General features: G+C 43.0%; 1 protein-coding gene across 2 annotated transcripts in view; it reads right to left on the reverse strand.

The window, feature by feature from the left end:
* The window catches only part of UGGT2 (UDP-glucose glycoprotein glucosyltransferase 2), a 1,472,699-nt gene that overhangs the window by 1,184,888 nt on the left and 260,502 nt on the right, over positions 1–27,309 (reverse strand). For both annotated transcript variants that reach the window (XM_085622547.1, XM_085622546.1), the window contains exon 5: positions 3,472–3,646. In XM_085622547.1, coding sequence (XP_085478673.1) covers positions 3,472–3,646 — 175 coding nt within the window. The remainder of the gene's footprint in view (positions 1–3,471; positions 3,647–27,309) is intronic.

Genomic DNA, 27,309 nt, shown 5'->3' on the forward strand with positions numbered 1-27,309 from the left:
CTGTGTAAGCGTGGATGTGGCCTGCCGGGTACCTTTCTTCACATCTTATGGGAGTGTTCGGAGGTTGTGCGATTTTGGAACGGTATCCACACCGTAATGGAGGAGGTCACGCACGTTGCCCTGTTGCCAGAGGTTAGGAGGTGTTTGTTGAATGTCTGGGAACCGAATGATTATAATGCGGCACAGACGCAGTGGGTGACTTTGGGGTACATGGTGGCTAAGCGTAACATTGCACAGTTGTGGGGTTCCCCGAGGCCGCCCACGATCAAGGTATGGAAGGAGAATATGGATTGGTGTATGTTTAGGGAAAAGACGGTGTATGTGGCGAGAGGCAAGCCAGGGAAATGGACTATGGTATGGGGTCCATGGAATTTACATCGTGGACGTATCTGCACCCCGCCTCTGCCATTAGAGGTCGGTATCGCTTTGTCCCCCTAGCCACGCATTCTGCGGGATTGTGTGAGATGTGTTCCATGCTCTGCCTTCCCGTTGCCCCCCACTACCACTTCCGGACAAGAACTGCTATGGACACTGTACGTAGTTCCCCGTCCTGGGAAGAGCACGCTGCTATTTCGGACTCTCATTGCCTTGAGTGTGTTTTGTATTTAATAGAAAATGAAACTGTTTTTTCCGATTGCCCCTGGCCTGTGGCCACGGCCTGCTATATGTGCTCACGGACATCCGGGAGCTCTGCCTCTGGCTCGTTTGCATGTGTGGCATTGCATTGCGGGTCCTCGGGCTCTGTAGCGGCCGTCCTTGGTGGTTGTAGGCCCTTGTCTGTATTTTATTGTGTATTAACGGTTTCTAATAAAAATTTAAAAAAAAAAAAAAAAAAATTCTATTTTGAGTAACTTTGGCGCCGGTTGACGAATCCTCGCGAAATTTTCAAAACTAATGGAGCGCTCCGTTCAGCTCCTACCCTGAAAGTCTCGGGGTGATTCGTCAAGTGGGGGCCGAGAAAGAAGGGGGGTCCCAAAACACGTTTTCCCCATGCATTTTTCCATAGGACCTTTAGACGCAGCTACAGCCCGAACGGCTGAACAGAATTACTTGAAAATTGGCAGAGAGGTAGCCATAAGGTCAAGGAAGTGCCTTTTGCAGGTCTAGTGTAAATCTGTTCAGTATTTCCTGAGAAAATAGCATTTAAAAGCATATCAATATCTATACGCGCGAGCGCAATTCTGATTGGTTGTTAGATGTCGGTAAACATTTGAATCGGTTGAAACCAGGAAGTGTCGGCCGCCATTTTGTCTCTCGCAGTCTGAGGGGGTGAAAAACAAAGGTGGAGAACGTGAAAAGGGGGCAGAGTGGACAGTTCCTGACCCCCTAGCCTTGGTCAGGGGGTCACAGAAGGACCCCCAAGGGAGAAATTTTATTTATTTTTTTTAATCGCGAGGTGCGCGCACCCTGCGCGCACTGCGAACCGTGGGTGCTTGGTGCGCGAAGCGCACCGAGTGCCCACAGAGCGCGCACGGTGCGCGCATGGTGTAAAACCTGAAAAAAAAAAAAAAACATAACTTCGCATTTAAAAAACCGTACAAATTCACTGAAAAAAACATAGGTTTCACACACGTTATAGTTCCGAATTAGCATTTAAAAAACCTTGCAAATTCACTTAAAAAACCATAGGTTTCACACATGTTATAGTTAGCTGGACATTTTACTCGTAAAAAACCAATGAAATTCCCCCGTTATAGTTACTGCAGGCAACTATAACTCACGCGACCGCAATCCTCTGCTGATGACGTCAGATATTACATCACTGATGACATATGTGTCTTTCTGAAAAATAAATATTTGTAATATATGTATAGCTAAAGATTAATGGAAGAAGACATGGGTAAATAAGTGTCTAAATACAGTGATGTAATATCTGACGTCATCAGCAGAGGATTGCGGTCGCGTGAGTTATAGTTGCCTGCAGTAACTATAACGGGGGAATTTCATTGGTTTTTTATGAGTGAAATGTCCAGCTAACTATAACATGTGTGAAACCTATGGTTTTTTAAGTGAATTTGCAAGGTTTTTTAAATGCTAATTCGTAACTATAACGTGTGTGAAACCTATGGTTTTTTCGTGAATATATATATATATATACACACACACACACATTAAATTACGCTCATTTCAGACTTCACACACAATTGGGACAAGCCAGATACTCTGTGATCATTGGCACCCTTTAGTCCTACTTTGATGTCTGGCCTGTCCCGGTTCTGAGCTCCAGCCAAAGTACATCCATAAACAATAGAATACGTTCACACAGCACTCCATGAAAGACGTACGTTTTACGTATCAGATGTAATATTTTCCTATGCACCCTAGACAAACGAAGCATTACGTTTTCACACCGCGTTACCCCACATTAATACGTAACAGCAAAAGATGTACCCAAAAGCGCTTTATTATTAACTTTATTATGTCAAGTAAACTTGATGCCCCCAAATCATTGCATAGAGTGATCCTCAAACACAACCAAATAGCTTTTACATAAACCACGTTAAAAAAGAGAGAACGTCAAACTGCAATAAATGCTTTTAGTTGCATGTGAACCTTCTGGAGGAAGGATCATTCCCTCAAGCAAACAGACAGCTTGTAAGACAGTCCATTAAACACATTCTACATTGCTAACGTGTTTAAAACATGCATTCTTACTCATTGAACCAACATTTTTCCTTGGGTGCTCTCGAACAAGCCGATGCATTATCCATGTCAAATCAATTTTCAAATTCCCATTTACATAAAAAGTAATAAATATTTAAAAACACATCTGTAAGTATAAATGATTCTTTTTCAACACCAGCACTAATTAGTATTGTTCAAAACATTACTTGACAGCACAACTCCGAAGAGGCTCAAATAAGCACCGTGTACTGCACTTTTCTCCACAAGTTCTTAACATGCCATCAAAGCACTGACTATACTATCAAACACCTCTCTTTAGCAGGTGAATTTGCTAATTACATTATGCAAAAATACTGAAAGCAGAACAGACTACAGCCTAGCTGCTGATGGGGGTCAGGCATGATATCAAACAAGGGAAAGATGCCACGTTTTGTGAAATGTTATTTAAAAAGTGCAGGCTTTACATGGAGCTCTCAACAATGCAAGACTAATGCCTACACGAGTTTACAGTGACTGTAAAAACACGAGCTACATATGTGAAATTAGTGAGAATAAGCAATTAGAATAACAATAAAAATTCTCCACACTTTTTCTAAAATAACTGCACACCATTTGTTACAGTAAAACACAAGCTTATGCAAAGTAGAGTAATTCGGCAGCAGACTGTTTTTTGTGTTGCTAATTCAACAATTTCCCAAAAATTCCTCAGGAAATTCATGAATTCGATGTATGTTTGTGAAACAATAGATACGGAACACCAACTCACAGGGTGCAAATTCTGAGTAACAAAGAAATGTAGCCAATCAGTGACATACCTGTCTCCTACTACAAAAGAAAAAAACATACCTGAACATAGTGACGAAGAATATAGGTGATTTCTTCTTTTTGTGCCTTTTCTGACAGGACTTTGTGAAATTTAGCAAAATCTTTTGTTCCTACTTCTGCGTACAGAACAACCACTGGTGCATCATGGCTGAGTGAAGGGTATCTGTGATCTGCCTTATAGATGTACGGCCTAGGCCTAGAAAAGCAAACAACATTCACAGCATTAACATCATAATTTAGGGAAATCTATAATCTGCAATGTGAAGGCCAAAAGACGGCTGCCAACCCAATCTGGACTACCCATTACCCTACCTGTTAATGACAAGCAGGCATGAATTGTCATTGTTTATCCAGGACTGTTGTGCCATTTAATGATCATAGGACATTTTATGATTCGTTTGCTGTTTTTCACTCCACCTCCTTTACTCAAGGGGAATGTCCTTACATTTCCTACTCTTAAATGACTCCTCGAGTTTCATATTGTGTCTTTCACTTTTTTTTTTTTGACAGATTGGATCATTTTATTTACCTGGGCATTTTCTTTGATGAAAAACTAAATTGGACCACCATGGTTAGTCACAGAGGGCACTTTATGAACAAGAGGATAGCTGGCATCTGGAAGTTCTCATCAAAAGTAGGTAATACATCAGTCAAAGAAATGCTAGAATCTACATATTGACCAGTTACAAGCCAAAGAGGACAAATTCGTAAAGAGATTAATGTCCATTACTAGCGCTTATCCAAACATTTTTTTAAAAAATATATTTATTGCAACCTTTAGAAATTACATTCCGAATTCATTCCTGTTGTGGACTTAAAGATTTAGCTTAAACATTGGTCACATAAAACAAATTAAATGCACAGTATCTAGAGATTTAAAGAAACAATCCATTAGACATAAATAAATATAATTAGACATAATTCAATTATACAGATCTAATATTATTCCTCCAGGTCTCGATCGGTTTCCAGATCTTATTACCTAAGGCTCTCGCCGTTTTACCTTTACAGGCAAAGATCGCCTTCTCCTGGTTATACATACTCAGCAACCTGGCTAACCAAACCTGGAAGTTGGGGGGGCCTATATCCTTCCAGCGGGCTGTTAAAATTATCCTATAGACCGCTGTCCCCAAAAAAAGACATATTTCCTCCTTCTTAGTATGTCCCAGTGTGTTATCATAACCCAACATATACAGGGTGGGGGATTCAGCTACTGAGTGCCCAAACACATCCCACCAAAAACCAGCTATCATATCTCTCAGATCAGAGAGTTTATCACACTCATAAAGCATGTGAAGTAAATGTGCCCCAGTTTTACCACATCTCGGGCATTCTGAGGTTGCCCTTTTCCCCCAGGAATAAAGCTTAGATGGTGTGAAATAGAGATCGTATATGGTCTTGTACAACTGAGCTTTCAAATTAGATGTGACAAATACTTTCATTGAGAGGGTTAAGGACATATCAATATCCACGTTGGGATTGTTCAGATTGCTTGACCATCTCATTTCCGTATTTTCCAAGTCGTCCCGCTGGCTTTCAATTAGGATTCCATATACAGTACCGATCCTAATTGCAGATTTGGCCATACATTCAAATAGGGGAATATTATCCAGAAAAAAATCTGCACTTTTTAGATTTAAAATTGTATTAATCTGGATAAATTTAAATATACTATTATCGAGAATGGAGAATTTACTTTGCAGTGCCTGAAATCTATTAATGTTGCCGTGCAGTAAGAAATCCCCTATCGTTAAGACTCCCAGATATTCCCATCTTCTAGATATGGTATTATAAACTTGTGCTGGTAAAACTGTAGAATGCCACAGTGAAGTATACTTATTGTATTTAGGTATATTAAGGTGCCTCGTAATTTTCCTCCAAATTCCCCAAGCACTTGTTATAATCTTAAACTTGACTTTCTTGTAATACGAGGGTTCCAACTGCTTTACCAGGAGTCCATTAGCCTTATCTCCAATAAGCAGCTCATAAATTGAGGGTATGTACTTATCCCCTATTTCTTTTTCAGGTATTTTAACGAAGAGTAGTATGGTCATCTGTTGGAGCAAAGTAGCCCACAAGTAAAATCCCAGGTTAGGAACTGACAAACCCCCTCTCATAACTGGTAAAGAGAGATACCGAAAAGATCTCCTTATTTTCCCGTAGCCCCAGACGAATTTAGCCATCTGGGATTCCGGGGCCTTGATAATTTTATCATCAACTACTAGCGGGATCGCACGAAATAAATATAAGACCCTGGGTAATATATTCATTTTAAGGAAATTCCCTCTTCCAATAATTGAGAGATGTAAACCATCTACCCTTTTCAAATCGTTCTTGATCTTTTGGAGAAGAGGATCATAATTTATTTTAATAATTACCTCTATTTTGGGAGATATCCGAACTCCTAAATATACTGCACTATAAACTCTTCTTGAGTCCACAAATTGGGTATTCTGAGTGCAAATGACCATTGTTTTATCTCTATTTAGAGAGTATCCAGAAAAACGACCAAAGACGTGGGTAATCTGTTCAATTATCGATAAAGCCTCGGCAGGGTGGGATGTTATTACCGCCACGTCATCGGCATAAGCCAGAATTTTGGTATCGAAAGGGCCTACTGTAACCGGTTTAATTGCCTCTGTTTTTAATAATTTTAAAATTAGGGGGTTTATATAGAGGGCAAAAAGAATCGGAGAGCATGGGCAGCCCTGACGAGTCCCTCGAGATATATCAAAGTGCCCCGACTCAAGACCCATTACCAAAACCCTTGCCTTAGGTGTATAATACATAGCTTTGATAGATTACATGAGACGGGGACCGATTTTATTTTGCTCTAGCACCGCCCATAAAAACGCCCACGAAACCCTATCGAAAGCTTTCTCAGCGTCCATGAGGATCATCGACATATGGCCGCCCGAGACACCCACGGCATCAAACAAAGAAATAGCACGGCGGATATGATCTGTGGTGCCCCTGCTCGGAATGAAGCCGTGCTGCCACGGGGAGACCAGGCACTCGACAACCCCCCTGAGGCGATTAGCTAAAATATTAGAATAGAGCTGCGAATCAGTGTTTATAAGAGAAATTGGGCGGTACGATGCAGCCAGATTGGGCGGCTTATCTTTTTTTGGAAAAATAACTATATTCGTTTCCGTCCATGAGCTAGGAGGAATGCCACGGACCTGGATGCCTATAAATAAATCAAGAAGAAGCAATGTTATAATTTTGCCCAAGATTTTATATACCTCCAGTGGTATTTTATCTGGGCCTGCGGCCTTGCCTGGAGCGAGCTCTGTAAGGGCCGTTTGTACCTCCAACTGAGTTATATCTCTTTCATCTGCCTTAATACTAGCAATTAAGCTCAGGGATTTTTTTGACGAGTGCGGAGAGCCAATTGCTTGCCGACCTTCTCGCCCGCCTCGTAGATCTTATTACGATGAGATTGATAGATCTCAGCCGCTCTCTGGGTCAACCTGCTATTAATCTCCATCTTAAGAATCGTCATTTCTCTAAGAATCGGCCCTCCATCTCCGCCTTGCATTATTATAGTGGTGTGTTTCTCCTCTATTCAGCTAGTTCTTGAAGTTGTAATTCATTAGCTCTAGCAAGCTCCTTCCTCTTTCTGGCCACATAGCTTATTGTTTCCCCGCGGATTGAAGCCTTAAAACAGTCCCAAACCACATCTCGCGAGGCGCTGTAGCGATTGGAGTCAATAAATCCTTGTGCCCATGCCTTGATGTATTCTATATATTCATTATTAACTAATAATTTTCTATCGAAGGACCAGCTTGACCGGGGTCTGGGAATATTGTTAGTCCTTATTGTGAGCACTAAGGGATTGTGGTCCGAGATAATCTTCGGAAGTTTATTTATTTGTGTCTCATTAACCCGGTTACTTGTCATCCAGATGTAGTCGATGCGAACATATTTATTATGCGGATATGAAAAGTACATATATCCCGGATCTTGGTGTTGCTTCATATCCCATACATCGGCCAAGCCTAGACTTTCCTTTAGTTGTAAAATGGCTCTATATACCTTTGGTTTATATCCAAAATATTTAAATTGCTGGTGGTTGCATATTAGCTCTTTCTGAGTCAGAGAGATGTTAAAATCCCCACAGAAAATTAGTGTATGAGGCCAGGATGCTAACTCCAGTTCTAGATCGATAAAAAAGGAGGGATCATCCTGATTGGGTGCATAAATAGAACATATAGTGATACCTATTTTAAGCTCGACAATCCCCCACCTACCCATAGGATCAGCTGCCTTACGTATAGGCAGTCCTAAAAAAGATTTTGCCAAAATAGCTACGCCTCTTGTTCTAGTAGTATGGCTTGTGCTTGCCAATAGATCAAAACCCGGGACCCACAGTACATTTCTTTCTGCCCAAGGGATGTGTGTCTCTTGCAGACATATTATATCAAACGTATTCTGGGAAATCAACCCACACATTTGATCCCTTTTCCCCCTATCATTGAGCCCCGCTATGTTCCATGAACATAGTTTTAAGCTAGCCATACTCCATTGTGTTTATTAACCAGTCAGATTTTGCCATGTGACCAAACTTACCAATAATCTCATGAGTTCCATTTCAATCTCTACTTCTGTTTTTATTTCTACAACTACGGTTGCCATTTTTATATGCTTTCTCCCCCCTCCCCCCCCTTCCTCCATCCCGAGCCTTTCCCCATCCCCTTACCCTCCCTACCCTGACCCCCCCCTCCCCAGCTTCCCACAATTAGGGCAATTAGACTCCATAAGAGTCTATGATGATGGACGTGCAGTGGATGGCCGGTGCTCGCAAATAAATCTATACACCTCCTTGCCCGGATATCTTTAACACATTTTTTTTTTTGGAAAGTACTCCAAACCTTGACATATCCAAAGAAGAGTAATTTCAAAATGACACAGAGGAGAGAAATATAAAGGATACAGAAGGTTTTCAGTTTCAGCCAGATTCTATCAAATATATATGAGCAAGAAATTCATCCCTAGAGGCTATCCAGATATTCCTTAGCCTTGATTTCAGAGGTGAAGAATTTTGTCTGATTACCATTGATTACTTTCAGACAGGCCGGGTTATTCAAAAATGCCTGAAACTTTTTGTCCTGAAATGGTCTGATGAGCTGGCGGAGACGCCACCTCCGCTCAACCGTTGCATGACAAAAGTCAGGACGTACACAATAGGTTATATGACCACTAGTTTTTTTAGCCTCAAGTCTAGCTTTTTCCCAGACTGCCTGTCTTAGAAGAAAGTTACCAAAGTATACCAATATTGCCCTTGGATACGCTCCGGGTTTGGGCGTATTTCTCACAGTGAGGGGTACCCGATGTGCGCGCTGCACCTCAATATCCCATTTCCAGACTGACAATTCAGGGAGGGAGTCCTGAAATAGTTTAACCATGAAAGAACGAGTATCCCCCCCTTCCGCTCCTTCCGGAACTCCCAGAACTCGTAAGTTGCTTCGCCGTAGGCGATTTTCCATGTCCTCGAGCTTCCACATCATATCCGAAAGTTCTTTGTCATGCGCATCCGTCTTTTCATGATTTAACGCTGTTTCCGTTTCGTTGACCAGTAATCTTGACTCCATCTCAGTCATTCGATCATTAAAGGAGCCAATTTTCCTTGAGAGTTTACGGACCACACCCTGTACCTTACGTAGCTCTGCTTGAGCCTTACGGCCATCATGGGAAGTCTCTTCCCTGAGAGCGGCTATAGCTAACAAAACAGTTTCTAACGTTGGTGCTATTGTGTCTTGAGAGGTACCTGGCTCCTGGTGTTGATCAGGGCCGGGAATAAGCCCCTGTGACTGTATAGAAGTGACCACTGGGAGAAGAAGATTACTGGTAGGCGTGTAGTCCCAAGTCAGATCTATTGAATCATGATGGCTTTTTCTATGTTTAAGTGCCATTTTCTGAGCAGTTCTGACTTTATTGGTGTTAATCTCCTCGTCACTAGATTCACTCAGATGAGAAGCAGTATCAGTCGACCACCCAAGCTCATCTGAAAAAGAATAAAAATCGCTGGGATCTTAATCCTTATCTCTATCTTTATCCTTATCTGTATCTGTATCTTCCTCACTCGGATTTTCAGACCCGAGCTGCACAGATTCGAGTCCGTCCGGTAAAGATGCTAGAGCCTGGTTTAATTGCGGGCCTCCTAGGCTATTTGCTTGGATAGAAAGGGCTGATTGTAAGTGTTTAGCCAAAAAAACATTGCTCCTGGGCTCCGAGGTGAGTGTTACAGGGAGACTGCTATCGTTTTTTCCCTTTATTTCGTTCTGAGAAAGCGCCTGTGTCTCATGTCTGGTCCCTTTTGCTAAGTCTTTGGGATCACCCCCTCCTCTCACCGTATGTTCCTGAAGTTCGCCTGTCCCCAGCAGAAGAATTGCCTCCGACGTTGATCCCGGTTTCTGCATCCGGCTCTGCAGTAACTTGAGCAGCGCCCGCCGTGACAGCCTCAGACGCATCCCGAGTATTAGGCTGGCTATGCTCGCCCCGACCCGGTAGAGATCGTGCCAGGGTTCCGCGAAGGAGCTCGATCACAGAGGAGGCAGTCTGGCCGCTCTTCCGGACGGCGCCACTTGCATTCAGGGCTTTGGATGGGATCCTCTCCGTTGCACCCACCGCAGGTGTGTCTATTGCATCTCGGGTGGCCAGCCTTGCCGCTCTCGCCTCTTTTGCCTTCATAGCCGCCGCAGTAGCCGTATTCTTCGAAGCATTCTTCGGAGCCATCCTGCCGTCCTGCTGAGCCCCTGCGACACTCCGGTAGGATTGATGGCACTTCTTATGGGTTTCGCTAATGCTGCATAGATACCGGATTATAGACAGGCCGATCACCGAGGCCAGTGCTGAGACTCGGCTCGTACCCAGTATTCCGTTTTTCTCGGCGAATTCCTCCTGCAGCATTATTTCCCCCTGATCATAGTAGCAAAATTAAATTTCCATTCTCCACTTAGCAGCCTAGTCGAAGTTCTATGAGCACCGGTCAGAGCCCACTGCACTGCGGTCTCAAGCGGCCGCCATCTTGCCCTTATCCAAACATTTTAGTCACGTCTTTCACTTTTAAGAGTCCTAAAAATCCTTGCCACATGCATGATGTTCAGTATTTAGAAAGAAGACCACTACCCTTCATCATCTTCAATGAATACTTTCTATAGACAGAGACAGAAGTTAGCACTGGAATTTTCGTATGAACCATTTACGAGTTTGAAAGAGGTCTTAAATTCGTCTACTATGATGTGACATTATGTGAACTGAGAGCAACTCCCCAACTAAGACAAAAAAAAATACACCCTCATATTTTTTCGTTGTGTCTTTCACTGATCCTTGCATTCATTTTGCCCTCATCACAGCCGTGTCCCATTATTTACTATTTAAGAACAATGCAACATTATAACCATAAGGTCATTCAACTGTCTGGGGACATTTACCACATAGTAGTTCTGAATTGCTCCTCAGCTTTTCTGAGCCTTTTCAGCATGACTTTGCTTTCGGCTACACAGAATGCAAGATGCCACCTTCGAGACCATGCTTTAAATTTTCTAAAAGAAGCCTCATTATAAACCGCTCTCTCTAAAGTGAACTATTTGTCAGATATTTGTATCTGCAAAGAGCCCTAGCTATCTTACATGTAATTGCCCTTGCAAAGCTGCTTTTGAATGCATTAAAGAGCACCAGATACAGAAGTGATCACAGAGGAACTCCACTTGCCTCCTTCTTCCCTTCATAATGTGCTAAATTTCCCAACAACCACCTCCATCTATAGCCTTCCAGTTCCTACCTAAACTGGACTCCTAATCAAACTCGACCCTCATTTCAAGCTTTTTCTAAGTGTTTACATATCTTCTTTGTAGCAAACAAATGCAAAGACTTCTTGACGTCTGTATAACAACTTACATCTACGTCGCTGGCATTTTCCCCTGAGGAGACCATGTACTTACGATTCCTGTAAACTACTCTTTCTGAAGAACTTTACTATGCTTTTCTTTATAAATAATCCCATACACTGGATAACCGCAGATGTCAGGTGGATCATTTGTAGATTCTAGCTTTTAAGCAGAAAAAAACAATTCTGCCCATCCCTGATTCTTAGGGAACTTCATTCTCATACTGAGTAACTTAACAAGCTGTAAGTTGGCATGCCACCACCCTTATGAAGTTCCTTTATCATCATAGAAAGAATCCCTCCAGTGACTATTGCCTTACATACCACAGGTTTGGCAAGCTCCAGTAGAGTACCTCATTCTAAATGACCTACTGTCTTATCAAGTTCATTCTTCAGCTTGCAACTCAAGCAGTAGTAGTTATTGCCATGAGGAATCCCAGCCTATGGACGCAATTTTTAGGTCGAGCCTGGGCAGCTCATGCGCTGCTCTGCGAGGCTTGCTATATTCAGGTAGGGACTTGATGATCCACCCACTCTCTGCCCATATTTTTCATTGGCTTGTTTCATGGTTTACTTTAAACTGTTGCTTTTGATTGGTCAATAGGCTTAGCAGTCCCTCCTTAGTACCACCATGTCTCATTTTGTAACCTCCCATGATGACACCCTGTTACTTGTGCTGTTACTTGACAAGCTTTCATTTCAGCCTCCGAGCACTATTTTCTCAAATAGCTCAGTCCTGCCTGCGACACCTTTTCTACTAACGCTTTTTAAAATTTATATAGCACAAACGCATTTGCAATGCAATAGGTATGGCATTTGCGAGAGTTCAAGCTATTGGCATTGTAAATGACTGCCTTTTATTTATCTGTTTTAAAAACAACACATCAATAAAAGGCATTGTCATTTACAATGCCAGTAGCTCAAACTCTCGTTAACGCAAGACCTATTGCATTACAAATGCTTGTTCCTGATTTGGTGGTCTGACTTCTGACTGATATCAAATTCTAAAGTCAAAATGCACATCACGGGATATCTGAGCTAGTCAAAAGATGATTCAGCCGCATCTGTCATTACCCATTATAGAACAAGTACTAGCTGTATTAATTTGGGGTGTGAAGACGTTTCTTCAGACTGAGTGCTAATAAAATGAAAAATGTCTTGCTCAGGACTTGCATTTTGCAGTCAGTGCAGGTCATTTACTTCCTCAATTGACAGTCAGTAAAATGGGCAGAACAACAAAAAAATATCAAGAATGGGAACAATAAAAAATTAAATGTCTTATTGGGAAATGGGACTAGTTTGGACTCGTCTAGCACCGGTTCTACAGCACATACATAAGGAGAGCGAAGCTTTAGCGCCTTTCGTAAATCTTCAAACAGTTTTACAGAAAGTTATTACTTCAGAGATTGATTTTGAAAAATGAATATAATGTGATGAGCATAAAAAAACATTATTGAATCAGATGCACTGTTCGAATAAAAAGCATGTTACATATGAATTTCGGTTGATTCCAAAAAGTCTGTCTGTTTAAGGGAGCCTCTCTACAACTTATTTTAACACTAATTTCTGGCCTCTGCCTCTACCAGCAGAATGGCTGAGCCTCAGGGTTAAATTCAAAATGTTGGACCAAAAATGGAGGCCGACAGCTGGAATCAAATGATGCTGCATTACTGGCCGTCTTCTCCTCAAACATTGGTGAGGCAGGTTAGGCATGCTGTCTGTAATGCACTCTGCCAACTCCCTTTGTACGCAAAGGGTTCGCTGTGCAGCAATGGTTGCGTTCAAATGAATGTACCTATACACTCCCTCATATATTTCAGGTCAATATCTCTCAGCACATTCAACAATTAAGAGAAGGTATGAGGAGGAAAAATCCATCAGGGCAGGGGTTGGAGGAAAGAATATTTTAAAAAAAAAGAAAATATATAAGGATGTAGATTACCTTTAAGCATCAATTGAATGGTGAGCAAGAATGACAAAGTGCCTAATGAGATTTTATTGATACCGTTCATGGCAACAAGTGATTTTTAAACAGCCACACAATTCAGCATTTCAATTTAGATTTTTTTTTGCTGGCAGAGTTCAGCATCCACATGGTTTCTAGTACTACAATAGAGTAGTGGTTGGGAATGACTGAACAAATGAATGCATTGTTTTTATAGCACCTCATACCCTCAACTAGTGTGTTAGGCACCTTGGTTATGGAAGACTCGAAAATGTGCTTACAAGAGAACAATCTAGTCAGCAACTGAATACATTAGGAGTAAGCATTTTCAGGGATCTCCCCAGTCAAACATGTTTGAGGTATTCTTATGAGTCGCCGAATGCTTGCTGTAAAAACGTAGGCCCTGAGAATATCTGGCTACCTGATTTCAAGCTCACTTTACAAAGATGTAATGAAAGCTATATTGATAAGCATAGACTTTGAAAGGGGTTGTAGACCAGTGGCAAATTAACAAAGCGGTACCTAACCTAACAAATCTGGAAACTGTTGTAAATTAGACATGTGTAAATTATACCAGATTCACAAAGCATGAACGTATAGGTGAATGCAACAGATTAACCCCTTCAGTGCCCATGACGAGATAGTCTCGTCATGGAGCGCGGTTGCGCTGTGCCCATGACGAGACTATCTCGTCATGAACCCCGCCCGCTAATGAAACGCCCGGCACAGGGCGTGGAAAGGGCGGGGCACTGAAGAGGTTAAAGCTTTGAACATGTGCTCACTAGTGGGCACTCTCAGGTGTGTCAAACCTAATTGGTATCTGCAATCCCTTTAGTAAGGAGTTAAGCCCCTCTTTAGCCTCGTATAACCAAGCCCTAATGTTGGCTGCCGATTACTAGTTCTATTCGGTGCATAGGTGCAATCAAGGAAGCTGCCTACTGGCCCCTCTTGTGATTTAAAAACAGAGGCTAAGGCTGATGGATGCCCCTTCGTGTATATTCTTTAATTAAATATAACGGTTAAAAGCACTGGGCCAATGCATTCATTTGCTACATTGTGTACATGAGTTATAACTGGATTCAAAATCACTATCAATGCACCAGTATTTTGCATTAGCCATAAGTGATCGTAAATATTGGATATGAATGGCATTTACGCCATTTTGGAAAAGAACTACCCACAGATAACATGTCTTCCTGTATTTGGTTTAATTGGAGGGAATAGCCCATAGACTATTCACCAGACGTCTCTGAATATAGGCAATACCTATCCCAGACTACACACAGAGGAAGAAAACTTGGTGCCAAACTCAATGCACTGTCTCAGCAGCACCCCAGGTTTGGTATACCACCACCTTACTCCCTGTGCTCGGGCTAAATTCCAAGATGGAGTTCCCTTGCTTTGCAGGTACCACAGAGGCTGCTGAAACTGTCAAATTTTTTCTGAAGTTGTATTGAAGTGCCCATGAACATCTAGGTTTTTGTGAACACTATTTAACGTATCTGGAGAGATATAACATATCCTGTCTTGGTAAGAAATGTTACAATAGCAAAGCTTTGAAAATTAGCTGTTAGAGCACCATATAACAACAAACTGCTTGTATGGGTTCAGTCGTGTAAGCTTCAGGAGAAACATTTTAATAAGGACCAAAAATCTGGAGATACTAACCATATCAGAGTTAGAGTGCTGCATAAATAATGCAAAAAAGAACCAAAGAACTCTGGGTAGCTCCCATGTCTAGGTGGACTTGGGAACTAGCCTGAATTCTCAGCTTCTTTTATGCATACATTAGTCTATTTGGTCCTAACTATAACTGGTGACTGCCAGTAGGATATATATATATTTTTTTCATATACATCTCTATTCTACTGGCGCTAGCCAGTAGGTAGTTATAGTTAGGACCAAGGTTTCCATAGGAAAAGTGGTTGTTTTTGTGCCAATAATTTTGGCGCCGCTTGACGAATCTCCACAAATTTTTCACAAAACGTCTCCTTTTTGGATCAGCTGCTGTCATGAAAGTTTCGGCATGATCCCTAAAGCATGGGCCGAGAAAAAAGTTGGTCCCAAAACGCGCTTTCCACATGTATGTCTATGGGGAGTTTTCATTTTTTGAACACGACTACAGCCCGAACTGCTGGACGGAATTACACCAAATTTGGCAAAAAGCTAGATGTTGGTCCAGAAAGCGTGATTTTTGTGATTTGGTGTAAATCTGTTCGATAGTTTTTGATATATCTATCTTTGAAAAATATAGATATCGAGGAATGCGAGACCTTACAGTGCACTCGCGAATCCTACTAAAATTTGATTGGCTATCAACACTACAACCAGGAAGCGTTGGCAGCCATCTTGGGACTCGGCTTGAAGCCAAGTCCCAGAAAAAAAGTAAAAAATAAAGAAATGGGGGCCGGGTAGGTATACCCTGACCCCCCCCCCCCCGCCCCAGATATGGTGGACGGGTCCCACAGTGACCCTGCCACAATTTCAAAGCATATATATATTTTTTTGGACGTGGAATCAAGTGTGGATCTGAAAAACGCTGCAAAATTGTGAAGAAAAAAAAACGAGCGGTCTCCATGTCTTTTTTTAAAGCCCCCGGGTGGGCCAAATCTCAGAGATATGAAGGAATGGGGCTCATGGGGGCCCCCTCTTGGGTTTATGCCAAGCCCCGGGGCTGTAAATATTAAAAATGCAGGGGGCCGAGCAGGCCCGCCCGCCCGCCCCAGGAACCGCCACCTCCCCAGGGCACACTTAGTAACTAAATGCAGGGGGAGGCCCTATAGCCCATCCCCACTACCCCAGGGACTGACGTGTCACCGGGGCACATATATTTTTAGCAAATGAAATGTGGGGGGGGGGGCCGTTGCCCTGGGGACCACCATCTACCCAGGGCACACTTAGTAACTAAATGCGGGGGAGGCCCTATAGCCCATCACCGCTCCCCCGGGGACCGACGTCTCCCCGGGGCACATACATTTTTAGCAAATAAAATGTTGGGGAGGCCGTTGCCCTGGGGACCACCATCTCCCCGGGGCACTTAATTGGAATGTGGGGGATGCCTGCCCCCCCACAGCCCCGGGGACCGCCATCTTCCCAGGGTTAAAACTTGTGATGTTACTGACCATATCATGAGTGATGTAATATGTGAAGTCATAAGTAGTGCATTGCGGGGGCATAAGTTATAGTTAGCTATGGTAGGTATAACTGCCAAATTTCACTGGTTTTGTACGAGTGAAATCTGAAACTAACGATAACATTCCTGTAATCTTTGGTTTTTTTCAGTGAATATATATATAAACATATAAATTGAAGAAAACAAAATGAGATATAAACCGATGTATTTGAAGAAAAATAATGTGACTTATGGACAAATTGTAGCAATGGAGAATTTAAGGTTGGATTATTCTATTGTCATATGTCAATCTAACAAAGGAGGCAATGTTGCTGTACTATCTAAAATGGATTATTTGGCTGAAGGAATGAGGCAGTTAAATGATGTAACATGTTCTAGTGTCTCAACTAAAAATAATATACGTAAAACTAATGCCCTGTATGGTGAGAAATTGAATGATTGGAGGGAAAGAGGCTTACTGGAGTGGGAGGAATATACTTTCTTGAAATGTATTTACCCAATGATTCCATAATTATAACTCCTAACATAAGGAACCGAGTAAACCACCTGGAAGACCTACTGTTTCCTCTATAGGATCATTATTAGAAAATACCTCATGCTACATGGATCACTATTTGCGAGCCTTTGTGATTAATTTACCAGCATATATTAGAGATACAAAGCACTTCCTAACTCTGATTGATGGCATCCATTGGGAAAAGGACTACACACTTATAACACTTAATGCAAGTAGTCTTTATACAAGCATAGTACATGATTTGGGTCTAAAAGCAGTGAGACACTTCCTTAAAGCCCGTTCTATTCTCTTTTGTTTCATTCTGAGATGAATATGGCCATGAGTTTTATATATATATATATATATATATATATATTTTTTGTTTCCCAAAGATGCTCTCAGCATTTGAAAGGTCACTCGACCGTGCCCCCACCATCCGGTATTTATCTCCTCGCTGCTGCCTGTTTCAATTATGCCAACATTTTGCTCATGGTCGACACGTTTCGAGGCAACGCCTCTTCTTCATGGACAGCAACACGCATTGAACAACATCTCATTACCAGTGTCTTTTTATTAACATTTGCCCTGATTGGCTTTTGCATTGTGCATGGAGATTAGTGCATTGTGGGTATTATAGTTCAATGAGATGAATTCAAATCCATAACGCTGGTGGTTACAGTGTTGTGCCGCAATTTTTAAACTTAATCTTTACCTTAGTAGGTTTGGCGCATTTGAGGCAGGCTTATTTAATCGCTGGGACACGGTGCTGCACGAAGTCAAACATTTTGCTCCACAGCCTTTCATTTTCAGAAATGGTGCTCCTTTCCACGGCGAGCAGCCGTGCAATAATTTTGTTTCCCAAAGATGCTCTCAGCATTCGAAAGGTCACTCGACCGTGCCCCCACCATCCGGTATTTATCTCCTCGCTGCTGCCTGTTTCAATTATGCCAACATTTTGCTCATGGTCGACGCGTTTCGAGGCAACGCCTCTTCTTCATGGACAGCAACACGCATTGAACAACATCTCATTACCAGTGTATTTTTATTAACATTTGCCCTGATTGGCTTTTGCATTGTGCATGGAGATTAGTGCATTGTGGGTATTATAGTTCAATGAGATGAATTCAAATCCATAACGCTGGTGGTTACAGTGTTGTGCCGCAATTTTTAAACTTAATCTTTACCTTAGTAGGTTTGGCGCATTTGAGGCAGGCTTATTTAATCGCTGGGACACGGTGCTGCACGAAGTCAAACATTTTGCTCCACAGCCTTTCATTTTCAGAAATGGTGCTCCTTTCCACGGCGAGCAGCCGTGCAATTATTTTGTTTCCCAAAGATGCTCTCAGCATTCGAAAGGTCACTCGACCGTGCCCCCACCATCCGGTATTTATCTCCTCGCTGCTGCCCGTTTCAATTATGCCAACATTTTGCTCATGGTCGACGCGTTTCGAGGCAACGCCTCTTCTTCATGGACAGCAACACGCATTGAACAACATCTCATTACCAGTGTCTTTCTATTAACATTTGCCCTGATTGGCTTTTGCATTGTGCATGGAGATTAGTGCATTGTGGGTATTATAGGTCAATGAGATGAATTCAAATCCATAACGCTGGTGGTTACAGTGTTGTGCCGCAATTTTTAAACTTAATCTTTACCTTAGTAGGTTTGGCGCATTTGAGGCAGGCTTATTTAATCGCTGGGACACGGTGCTGCACAAAGTCAAACATTTTGCTCCACAGCCTTTCATTTTCAGAAATGGTGCTCCTTTCCACGGCGAGCAGCCGTGCAATAATTTTGTTTCCCAAAGATGCTCTCAGCATTCGAAAGGTCACTCGACCGTGCCCCCACCATCCGGTATTTATCTCCTCGCTGCTGCCTGTTTCAATTATGCCAACATTTTGCTCATGGTCGACGCGTTTCGAGGCAACGCCTCTTCTTCATGGACAGCAACACGCATTGAACAACATCTCATTACCAGTGTCTTTTTATTAACATTTGCCCTGATTGGGTTTTGCATTGTGCATGGAGATTCGTGCATTGTGGGTATTATAGTTCAATGAGATGAATTCAAATCCATAACGCTGGTGGTTACAGTGTTGTGCCGCAATTTTTAAACTTAATCTTTACCTTAGTAGGTTTGGCGCATTTGAGGCAGGCTTATTTAATCGCTGGGACACGGTGCTGCACGAAGTCAAACATTTTGCTCCACAGCCTTTCATTTTCAGAAATGGTGCTCCTTTCCACGGCGAGCAGCCGTGCAATAATTTTGTTTCCCAAAGATGCTCTCAGCATTCGAAAGGTCACTCGACCGTGCCCCCACCATCCGGTATTTATCTCCTCGCTGCTGCCTGTTTCAATTATGCCAACATTTTGCTCATGGTCGACGCGTTTCGAGGCAACGCCTCTTCTTCATGGACAGCAACACGCATTGAACAACATCTCATTACCAGTGTCTTTTTATTAACATTTGCCCTGATTGGGTTTTGCATTGTGCATGGAGATTAGTGCATTGTGGGTATTATAGTTCAATGAGATGAATTCAAATCCATAACGCTGGTGGTTACAGTGTTGTGCCGCAATTTTTAAACTTAATCTTTACCTTAGTAGGTTTGGCGCATTTGAGGCAGGCTTATTTAATCGCTGGGACACGGTGCTGCACGAAGTCAAACATTTTGCTCCACAGCCTTTCATTCATGTGGAGCAAAATGTTTGACTTCGTGCAGCACCGTGTCCCAGCGATTAAATAAGCCTGCCTCAAATGCGCCAAACCTACTAAGGTAAAGATTAAGTTTAAAAATTGCGGCACGATACTGTAACCACCAAGTTATGGATTTGAATTCATCTCATTGAACTATAATACCCACAATGCACTAATCTCCATGCACAATGCAAAAGCCAATCAGGGCAAATGTTAATAAAAAGACACTGGTAATGAGATGTTGTTCAATGCGTGTTGCTGTCCATGAAGAAGAGGCGTTGCCTCGAAACGCTTCGACCATGAGCAAAATGTTGGCATAATTGAAACAGGCAGCAGCGAGGAGATAAATACCGGATGGTGGGGGCACGGTCGAGTGACCTTTCGAATGCTGAGAGCATCTTTGGGAAACAAAATATATATATATATATATACAGAATCATGGTACTGCAATGGGCACCTGATTCGCCCCCAGTTACGCACACTTGTTCATGGGCTCGTGGGAGAAGCAGGTGTCCACAGACTTAGAGGAATTTGAAAATCATGTGATCCTTTGGTTGCGATTTAGAGACACTATTGTTTTTGTACTTGGAAAGGTGAAGAGGAGTCGTCTAAATGTTTTGTGAATAAACAGAACCAAAATTCTTACAATTTGATATTCATGGAACATATTAGTAAATCTAATATTGAGTTATTAGATGTTATGGTATGTGTTAAAATGAACAAATTGGAGACTGAGCTATTTCGGAAGGAAACTTCAGGGAACAGCTTATTCAGTGCAAGCAGTGCACATCCCTCTAATTTAGTCTGTAGTATACCATATGGAGAGCTATTACATGCTAAATGTAACTGTAGCACGGAAGAGGCATTCCAAAAAGAAAAACATTTATGTGTAAAAGATTCACTGACAGAGTATACAGTAAGAAAATCATACAGCAAACTAGCACAAGAGTGGAGGGCACAGTTTCAAGAAACGAGTTACTACACAAGAAAAAGAATGTAGATGATTCTGAGAATGTGAGGTTTATCACTACATTCTATAAACAGGCATACCATTTATGTACCATTTTGAACAAATATCAGCATATATTAAAAACAGATGATGTGATAAGTAAACATCTTCATCCAAATCCACAGATCACTTTCAGAAAAAGTCAGTCACTGAGGGATAATCTCAGAATGTGAAACCACCCATAGGAGTATTTCAAACGAGCGGGGTAGGGGTGGGTTATTTGCTGTAAGAACAGCAACGCATGTAGTGGCTGTACTGATTGCTCTACGTTTTGAATACAACTAGAGAATTTGTGATAAAAAAGACTAACGTGCAATGCAACATATTGTGTATGTGGTTTACTATGTCCCTGTGATAGGATGTACATTGGAAGCACCATTCACAGGGTGAAAAATTGTGTTTTGGAACACATGCGAGCAGTCAGACACAAAGATAATCACTATCCAGTGGCCCGTCATTTTTGTGATGTTCACTTTCAGAATGAAAAATTGCTAAGAATGATTATTATTGATTCAGTATAAATTGATATGGGAGGTAGTAAACGAGAACAGAAATTGCAAAACTTGGAATCAAGGTATATTATTGACTTTGAGACCATGACACCGCAGGGTCTTAATTCCAGCGAAGAACTACCAGTACATTTCGGGTAATTAGTATCATTAAGAGAAAGAGATGGTGGATCTTGCAGTTTTTTTACTTTTAACTTTTTTGTGAGAAGGCATAGGTGTCTTTTTATAGATTTGTATCCATTTATACTTTTCATGTAGGTGTCTGCGTTGAATGGGACCTAGAGTTTGTCCGAGCATCTTTCGCCAAACATCAGAGGAGTTTTGCGTTCTTAACACTGTGACATAACATATCTGTTGTATTTAGCCCGCTTGGAAAAAAACAGTTTTTTTGTATTTGATGCTATAGCATGATATTTAGAAAAACATATTTTGCAGCATATAGAAACAAATTGTTATGATCAGTTGCATGTGAAAATCCATGCATTTGATTTTCTGGTTATGCATGATTTGTCCACTCGGGCAGAATAAGTTGCAGTTTTATTGAACAGCATGAATTCTAAGCATGAGCAGTACAGCTTATTGGGGCAATGACCGTTTGCTGATTGTTTTCATTAATATTTACTGGCTTTTATGTATGGAATATTTGCATGCACTTGGCAAACTGCATAGCTGTGTATATATTGTTTGAATATCTTTTGTCGTTTTGCTGTTTTACATTCTACAGCATGTATAAGTCTATATTAACGATGACAATGAAGTAAGTCCTGCAATAATATTGTTGGCATTTCAGTCAATTAATGATGTCTTAAGTGATTATCTAAAAATCAGAAATGTGTATGCATATCCACTGCAGCGCTCAGTGTAGCCCCCGTGTGAATTCACAGATCCGTGGATCCAGACCTCGGTTAAAAAAAACACTTACAGGCCCTCTTACACACTCTTTCACACCCCACACAACCACACACACACCCAATGCAGCCACCCACATTGAACCACAATACCACTCACATACCCACTCACAGAACCACTCACAAACTCACACATCCGCTCACACACCCATACAGCCACTCACACACCCATTCAAATACTCACAAAACCACTCACACACTCACACAACCACTCAGACCCACATAACTACTCACACACACCCATATAGCAACTCACACAGCCACTCAGACCCATAAACACCCACAAAGCCACTCAAAGACCCACAAAACTGCTCACACACCCACTCATAGGCCCACAAACTCACTCACACAGCCACTTACACACTCAGGGTACCGCAACATTATAGTTCGGACATAGCATTGAAATAAAACATAGAAATTCACTGGAAAAAAACAAATGTTACAGGGTCGTTGTAGTTAGGAAATAGCATCAAAAAAACAAGGAAATTCACTGGGAAAAAAGACAAATGTCAGAGGGACGCCACCATTAGGTTCAGATTTTACACACAAAACCACAGATATTCAGCAGTTATAGTTATCTCAAGTAACTATAACTCATGCTCTAAGGCAACTACAACAAGTACCCTCGACATGTACTGCTAATTACTCAACATATTACATTACTCATGACATCCACTATGACATTATCAATATCAGTGCAACATTTGCAGTAAAAATATTGATGAGAAATGTGTGCATGGCGGGGGTGTGAGTTAGTTACCTTTGGGCACAAGTTATAGTTACTTAAGATAACTATAACTGTTGGATTTCTATAGTTTTGTGTGTGTAAAATCCGAACCTAACTATCACGGCCCTTGAGATAACTATAATTACTGATTTTTCTATGGTTGTGTGTGTGTAAAATCTAAACCTAACTACCTACTGGTCCAGAAAGCGTGCTTTATAAGTAGTATCAAAGAAATTAAAGTTTAAAAAATATAGGTATCTGGGGACGAGAGTCCTTGCAGTCAGATCATACTAAATTTAGATTGACTGTCAACACTTAAACCAGGAAGTGTTGGCAGCTATCTTCGGACTCCGCTTCAAGCAGTCTCCCCCAAAAAAGTAAAAAATAAAGAAGAGGGGGCAGGGTAGAAATACCCTGACTTTCCAAGATATGGTGGAGGGGCCCACAGGGATCCCACAGCATTTTAAAAGCATTTTGTTTGCAGTGGACTCACAAGTGGATCCGTGAATCGCTGCAAATTTAAGGGTGGAAAAAAGACGGGTGGGCTCCCGGGTGCGACAAATTCTGGGGGCATGAAGCCCCTCGACTTGGGCTTTTGGAAAGCCCCGGGGCTGTAAACAATAAAAATGCGTGGGCTTGCTCGGTCAAGGGCAGCCCCGGTGGTGCGGGAGAGGCCCTAATTACTTCCCCCGCAGCCCTGTGGCTAATTATGATAAATGCGGGCGGTCACATGGCCCCTCCGTAGTCCCGGGGACTGCCACCTTCCCAAGACAAATTATGACAAATGTGGGGAAGCACGCGCCCCCCCCACAGCCCCAGGGACCACCACCTCCCAGGGGCTAAACTGAATAGTAACGCATGGCGGGGGCTACGCCCCCCCTTGAGCCTAAGGAACCACTAACTTCCTGGGACTTAGTTAACAGTGGAGGGGGCCCTCGTGGAGCCCTACATGGCCCTGGGGACCTCCACCCCTAGGGCCGGCTCCAGCAATGTCCTGGGGTGGTCACCCCCGGGCCATTGCATTTTGCTATGACTATGGTTTTTAAAAAAAGGTGCAAACCCCAGGGCCAAAAATGCCCAAGAGGGCGGACCCCACCTACCTATTTTGAAACAAATGGCCCAGCAAAGGGGGGGGCCACATGGCCCACCCTGCCTTTATTTATTTTTTTAAATTGTAAAAATGAAAGGCCGGACCCTGGAGAAGGTGGTCCCAAAGGCCAAAATTGGCCTAGGAGGGGGGCCATGCAGCCCCACTCTCTTTTGTTTTTTAAAAGCCAGCAACTCACCAGTGGCCCCCGCCCTTTTCTCCACCACTCTGCAAACGCACCTCCTGGCCTGCTGCTGGTTGGGGGATAAAGTCCGATAGTTTGCCCAGGGCCCTTAGGAGCCAAGCAGACCTCCTGTGACCTCAAAGTAAGACCCACACAGTGGGTTTGCTCAGAGGTGGTTGGAGGCCATGCCCTCTTTCTCCACCACTCTGCAAATGGTGCACTGCTGGTGGGGGGATGAGGTCCCCTTGACTCCAGAGGGCATCAGGACTAAAGTGGGCTTCTTCCCCCAAACATCAGTATGTCAGAAGGCGCTCTTGCAGCATGGTGGAGAAAGGTGGCATTGCCTCTGACCACCTCCCAGCAATCCAGCTGTGTGGGTCTTACTGGAGGTAAGAGGAGGGCTAGTTAGCCCCCATGGACCCTCAAGAGCCAAGGGGACTTCATCAGCCCAACTAGCAGTGTACCAGGAGGCACGTTTGCAGTGTGGAGGGAAAAGTAGGAGTGACCACCAAAAACCTCTCAGAAAACCCACTGTGCCGGACCTGTTGGAGGTAACAGAAGGGGTAGTTGGCCCCCAAGGACTCTCAATAGCCAAGAAGAATTCTAGATGGTACAGAGTTTTCAACAACCGGGATGCATACACTGCAGCCCACCACGATTGCCCAACTCCAAGTTCACTGCCCCCTAACTCAACACCACCAGGTACATACTAAAGAATGAGGTAAATGAGGTCAATACAGACCGCACGCAACAGTCAATATACGCATCACTAATTGGCATACCTGAAGAAGAGTACACCTATATGAGTATGCAGCAGAAAGGCCTCTCCATCTATATCAATGCACTTCATGGATGCCTGATAAGGTAACAAAACAAGAGTAATAAGTTGGGGACGAAGTGTTCAAAAATGAACAAGAGGAGGTGTCAGGGGGCGACCTCCAAGCCGCCGCTATCCGAATCGTCGTGAGCGAAGAGGTATCTCTACTCTTCCCCCAGGGTACCACCGACCTCGAATACAACCAGAAAACCAGTCAACTACCCTGATGGAAGAGAAGAGACAGCGTAGGTCCACCAGAGTGCAGACGAGACACAGCAGATTCCAGTCTTTCGGGAATACCTTTAAAAAGGTGAGGGTTTCCTAATAAAAAGAAAAAGGAATATCAGATAAATATTGTCGGACCCTTAGCTAGTCGCACTATCAATTCCTCAATGTGTTATCCCCACCTTCTGCCTGATACCCCTCCCTGGTTGTGTGCTCTCCCCCTCCCTGGTTGTGTGCTCTCCCAGACTCACCGTCAGGTTTTTTAAATGTGCTGTCTCAAAGCAAATCAGGAAGGTCGTCTGGAAGTCGGAGGGGTTTCTCCCAAGAAGGTCAGTTCTATGACGAACAATCCGTGAGGCAAGGAGAAGTCCAAAAGGGCAGCTTGAGCGGGCAAAGGGCAATCCAGAGCGTCCGCCCGAGTAAAATCAACACAAGCACGACTGGGGGTGCAACCAGGAAGAAAAACAAATAAGGATTTGCTCGAAGGGGAAATTGTATGAGCAAGAACAGCTAGCGGGACTAAGTCTCCTCACGGGTGAGGACAAAAGGAAACGGCCGCTAACCTAGCGGTCACGCCATAACTCGGCGTTAATAGAAATGAAATAGAACGCGGGCACGTCTCGTGTAATGGACGCAAGCGGTGCAGTCTCGTAGGATAACGGGCAAACCAGGAAGTCCTGAGAGTGCAACTCGAACGAAGGTCCCAAGATGTAAGTTCCAGGAGCATTCAGGGCAATGAGGGTCGGGAACGTATAAACAAAGTAGCGAGAGGGAATCACGCTATACAGAGTTTCCCAACCGAAGTCCAGCAAATGCTTTGCAGCTGGAGGCGTGGTCCATCCAAAGGGAAGGTTGTCAAGCACCAGTGCCTGATAGTGGGAAGCTTATATGGGCCTCCCCCGACATGTGATGCCTGCGAGCGCACACAACCACCTCCCCCTTTTATGCTGTATTCTGGGTAATGTAGTACGCTTGAGGAACGGGACCATGTACCGACTCTAAAGTGCAACAGGAGGGAAATGTAGCAGGTCCAATTTATACCCCCTAGGTGTCAGATACGTGAGCAAAACCCTAATCCACCAATTCTGACAGAACCAGTCAGGCCATAGGCTGGACTGTGATAAATTGTCCACAATGCCCTGAGAAGATAGAAGCTGTAGGTCACATGCCCTCTAGTTAACTCAGATGCATCTCTTCTGTATGAGCCAGGTCACTGTCTTCAGGTCCTTCAGAGTAAACAAGTCTCCATGAGGCACCATCATGTCATATAAATTTGACCAATAACTGATGTGTTGTGCTTTATGCTGCACGCCAATAGAATCAAAGTGCCCACATGGGCCTCGCTTGTAGATGAACTTGTGGTTTGAGTGTATTTTTGTAACTTGGTTTCTTAATCAAGCACCTGGCCTTGTGGTCAAACTGCCGTGTGAACAACTGTATTTAAGGGCCTGTCACCAAGCCTTGGACGAACATCACTGATGAGCTGTCAACTAGATGTTCCCCCAGCTGGGTTAGATAGCTGCCTTATCTTTGGTTAGATTAGACTTATCTAATTTGTCATATTCTGCTGTTTTGTCCTCTTCATCCCTCCTTGGTATTGCATACTTCGATGATTTCTGTGTCTATGACGATCACTTATATAAGATAGCATTGACTCAATCCACTCTGCTGTTATCTCTTCTTCCAATCACTCACTCAGAGAGACTAAATTCTCATCATACTGGAGTTTTCCTAAATGCGTAAATTGTATTGTGATGATTTACGTGTCCTTTGACACTTGATTGCTTAAGTTACATTGATAGTATAGGTTAATAAAGCTGGCACATGAGAACTATGAAACTTGCCTCTTAGACTCTCTGTTTCCGTTCCAGAGCATACGCACTCAAAAGTTTAACTGGTTCCTCATTCTAAGTGCTCCTTTAACACCCCTACTAATAGAGTGCCAGGAGGCCTGTTTCCCGAGTGGTGGAGCAAGGGGGCATAGCCTCCTATGAGGTATCAGCAATCCCGCTGTGTGGGACTTACTCGAGTTACAGGAGGGGTAGTTGGCCCTTAAGGATGTCCTTGGGGACCAACTTCCCCTCCTGTTATCTCCAGTAAGTCCCACACAGTGGGATTGTTAAGAGGTCTTCAGAGGCCACACCCACTTTCTCCACCACTCTGCAAACACGGCTCAAGGTGCACTACTGATTGGGGGATGAAGTCCACTTCACTCCTGAGGGACCTTGG

The sequence above is a fragment of the Triturus cristatus genome, chromosome 8 (assembly GCF_964204655.1).
Source record: "Triturus cristatus chromosome 8, aTriCri1.1, whole genome shotgun sequence".
NCBI lineage: Eukaryota > Metazoa > Chordata > Amphibia > Caudata > Salamandridae > Triturus > Triturus cristatus.